Source organism: Buteo buteo, unplaced genomic scaffold, assembly GCF_964188355.1.
Source record: "Buteo buteo unplaced genomic scaffold, bButBut1.hap1.1 HAP1_SCAFFOLD_101, whole genome shotgun sequence".
NCBI lineage: Eukaryota > Metazoa > Chordata > Aves > Accipitriformes > Accipitridae > Buteo > Buteo buteo.
The window spans coordinates 253,792-257,612 of record NW_027439265.1 but is presented as its reverse complement, the minus strand read 5'-3'; the positions used below and the strand labels follow the sequence as shown (position 1 = coordinate 257,612).

Genomic DNA, 3,821 nt, shown 5'->3' with positions numbered 1-3,821 from the left:
AAGGAACGCCGTGCTTCCTTCCTGAGGCACAGGAGCACTGACCGCTGGCTGAGAGCACCTGGAAATCTGTGCAACTCACCCACTGGCTCCCACCTGCCTTGGGCAAGCTTCGGGGATGGCTGTGGGCAACATCTGCTCTATTAACGTTGAGTTCCTGTTCCCTCAGGGTGGCCGAGAAGTTGCCTGGAGCCAACCTCCTCCTCCTCAAGCAGCTGCTGGCCCTCCTCCAGCACATCGGCCACAACGCCTCCAGCAGCAGAATGACCGCCAGCAACCTGGCCATCTGCCTTGGGCCAAATCTGCTGAGCCCACCTAACGAGGACGTGCTCCCCCTCGAGGCCATGCTGGCGGTGACTGAGAAGGTGCGCTGTACTGAGCAGCCGGCTGCAGCCTTGCCGGCCCATCCGAGCTTGGCTGCTCAGAGGTCCCTGGCTGCCTCCTCTCTTGAGCGAATGCTGGTGGGGTGGCTGCCTGCAAGAGCAGCCCCACAACCACAGCCTCCTGCGCAGAGGCAAGGGTCGGGAGTGGGAAAGGCTGTGTGATACATTTTCAGGCACCTGGGTTGAGACTGAGGGTTTGATGTGTGCAGGTGAACGTGCTGGTGGCGTTTCTCATTGAAAACTGCGGTGACATCTTTGTGGAGGAGATGGCTGGCCGCTCCTGTCCATCAGCCGGGGAGTCGGCAGCCCCCATGGACAGAGCCACAGGTATGAGGAGGAACTGAGGGCTGTCCCAGGCTGGGGCTTGGGGTACCAGAAACCTCAATGTCGAGAAGACAGCTGGTGTAGGGCTTTGGGTGGGTTTTGCTTTAGGTGTGCTTTACTTCCAAGGAGTCACTTTGCTGCACGTGCTTTTCCTTTCTAGACCTGCATTTGGAAGAGCAAAGTGGCCCTGCAGGTGAAGCAGACGCAGAGGACCAGTCAAAAGCCTTCCTGGACACACCACCGTCTCTGCTTGTCCTCCCCAAAGAAGCAGGTGTAGATATGGCAGTGGAATCGGAAACAGGAGAGGTATGTCAGGTCGACAAACGCTGTGACGTTTCTCATGTATGAGAGTAGTTTCTGACAGGTCCAAGCAGCTGCTGTGCCTCTTCCAGGCATTAGATCCCTTGGGTGGTGGTGGGCGTTTTTTTCACTCTAGAACGATACATAAGAAAAACCAGAAAGGTTGTTTCAAATCTGCATTAGGCATGTACTTAATCAAACTAAATACCTACTAGAAGACAAATACAAAAAGGCAGATTTCAAAAGAAAAGGCTCCCACCTCAGAAGTTGGTATTGCTGCCAAATGAATAGCAGCAGACCTACATCTCGGGAGGGCAGAAGAAACCCCAGCAGAAAGAAATTGGCAAGCCTTTTCTTGCTCTCCTTTCCCAGCATTTCTCTGAGCTCTATCCTACCCTCAGAGGCCACTCAGTCTGTGGTGCCCCAACCTGCAAGGAGCAGCCCGTCAGCTCCTTCTGCACATCAGGATGCCAGGGCTCGAATGTGCGGTGGCTGCTGCAGCCCCTGTGAGCCCTGAGCGGGATTGCAGGCTCCCAGCTGAATGGCCCTCACAAATTAACTGTGTCATACACCCGTGTGAAAACTGTGTTTGAAAGCAAGCTTTGAAGAAAGGACGTCATTCTTGCTACAGTCTAAAATACTCTGAAAGGGACAGCAAGGTCGTCAGTCTGCAGCTCTGTGAAAATTAAGGCTAAGTGCCGTGCAGGTTTGCCATCGCACTTTGTGAGACAATCCTGTTTGTTAGAATTTGCTCAGCTGAGCAGTCATGGGTGTAGTTGTCAACTTCAGAGGAGTTTGGCTAAGATCCTACTTCATCAGAGCTTCATGAAGTCTATTTTGGGACAGGGGACTGTGCAAAATGTGGATAATGCAAACCAACCAAAGGGATCTTATTTTAAGAGCTAAGTTAGCAATTTGGAAAAAAGTACCTTACTACTCCAGGCGTCTTGCTACCTGTTAAGTTCAACATTTCTGGTTCAGGTGCCTGTACCTTTGCCTGCAATAACCCCAGAGAGCACAGCAGAATTCCTGGTATGTCCAGAAGAACTGAAAAGTGTTTCAGAGGAAGAAAGGTAAAATGAGCTTTCTTTGGTTAAAGTAAGAACTGACTCCAGTGGATCGTGGCTTTACCTATCTAATCGCACTGTGGAATATAAAGGCTTGCAGGGTCTTCCAAGGAAAATGAAAACCGAAGAAACAGAAAGAGAAAACAGGCCTGTGGAGAGGAGAGTGAAAGCATACCAGAAGAGAAAAGGAGGAGGAGAGAAAAAGAGCTTTTGGTTATCAACAACTGAAAAAATCCAGGAAGGTCAAGAATCCTAGGTGTTTGTTTGACCCTTCTGTCCATCTTTCAAAACTCTGAAGACTGGTCTAAGTATATGAACTATTTCTATGATACACAAAGATGGCCCCAGAAAGGAAGCATGCACCTGCCTTCTGGAAAAAAAGTATGTCAGGAGGAGAATGCCGTTCCCAATTTTGCAGTTTTTGTTTTGTATTTATTGAAGTTCTGTTTGCTCAAGGGTAAGCGCACACCCTGGCAAGGTCATGAAAGTCCCAATTCTGAGCTATTTAACCTGCTACCTAAATAAAGACGCAAATGAAGTCTCACTTTTTTGTCTGTGTCAGTTGGCAATCCTCACACTGCCTTGTATTATCTGAATCCCAAATACACAGCAAGGATTTGTTCCAAGTCACTTTAGACTCTAAGATATTGGCACTTTTTTAAAAGGCCAAATTTCACCTGAGGTAAGTTAGAAGGGAAAAAAAATTCAAAAAAGAGAAGACAAATACATCTGGTCACTATACAGAAGGGCTCTAGTCTGGTGCCTTCACATTTTTTTCCATGCACAGCCCACTAGATAGCAAAGCCGTCTGGGATGTCTTAGGTGCAAACTGGTAAAACCAGACAGCTCAGCATGGTGTTTTGCAGAAAGAGTGACTGAAGTCCTGGAAGCAACACAATACCAGGCAGCTATGTTGCTCTGCCCAAGGGAGCGTGTTTTGCCTGCAAACTTGGGTTGCTTGGAAGGGACAAGGAGGGATGATGCTGTGCAGAGTTTGGAAATAACTATATCGTAGCTATCCAGGGGCTCCCTGTCGAGCCCTGTTGCGTAGCAAAGGGGCTCTGTAAACCTCTGTAAACTTACAGGTCTCTAAACAGGCTATTACCCACGTTGGTAAGGCGCCAAAGCAATCTCATAGTCAATGCCAGTGCTAGTTCTCTCCTCTGGGCTATAAACAATTCCTTCACAACTGTATTTCCTGAAGAAAGGGGAGCAAAATCATGCCTATTCTTGCCTTTATGGTTTTGTCAGTGCTTTCTGACTCTATCATTGTAGGTGCTGATATTCTGTTACTGATTGGATTTCCTGGCTGAGCCACTGGGCCTCCTGGGATCCTGCAGTTGATGTCCACAACAAAATTATATTTTTTATTCTTATGACTGTGTCTGCCGTATGATATTCTGGAATAGGTAGATTTTGTTTTGTGATGAATCCTAGTGGAGGAGTTTGGGATCATCCATCGTCCCAGAATCCTTCCTGGCAGGCATCAGGGATGTGTTCAGAGGCTTTATGAGTAAAACTAAAGCACTGAATCACAGAGAATAGTTGAGGCTGGAAGGCACCTCTGGAGCTCACCTAGTCCAAACCCCCTGCTCAAGCAGGACCACCTAGAGCTGCTTGCCCAGGACCATGTCCAGATGTTTTCTGAATAACTCCAGGGAGGGAGACTCCACAACCTCTCTGGGCACCCTGTAAAAAAAAGTGTTTCCTAATGGTCAGAGGGAACCTCCTGTGTTTCAGTTTGTGCATC

The 3,821-nt window shown here is 48.5% G+C and overlaps 1 protein-coding gene across 1 annotated transcript; it reads left to right on the top strand.

Moving 5' to 3' along the window:
* Positions 1 to 260: 260 nt before the first annotated feature.
* LOC142027981 (T-cell activation Rho GTPase-activating protein-like) lies at positions 261 to 2,081 on the top strand. The gene is made up of 4 exons (XM_075022130.1): positions 261 to 362; positions 590 to 707; positions 865 to 1,010; positions 1,986 to 2,081. The coding sequence occupies exons 1-4, from the start codon at positions 261 to 263 to the stop codon at positions 2,079 to 2,081; spliced, it is 462 nt and encodes a 153-aa protein (XP_074878231.1).
* The last annotated feature ends 1,740 nt before the right edge of the window (positions 2,082 to 3,821 follow it).

Bases quoted from the DNA above. Each gene is read 5' to 3' on its own strand.
- LOC142027981 (XM_075022130.1), top strand. From the start codon at position 261: ATGACCGCCAGCAACCTGGCCATCTGCCTTGGGCCAAATCTGCTGAGC. The intron at 363-589 runs GTGCGCTGTACT...TGATGTGTGCAG, and splicing joins TGCTGGCGGTGACTGAGAAG to GTGAACGTGCTGGTGGCGTT. The intron at 1,011-1,985 runs GTATGTCAGGTC...TTTCTGGTTCAG, and splicing joins TGGAATCGGAAACAGGAGAG to GTGCCTGTACCTTTGCCTGC.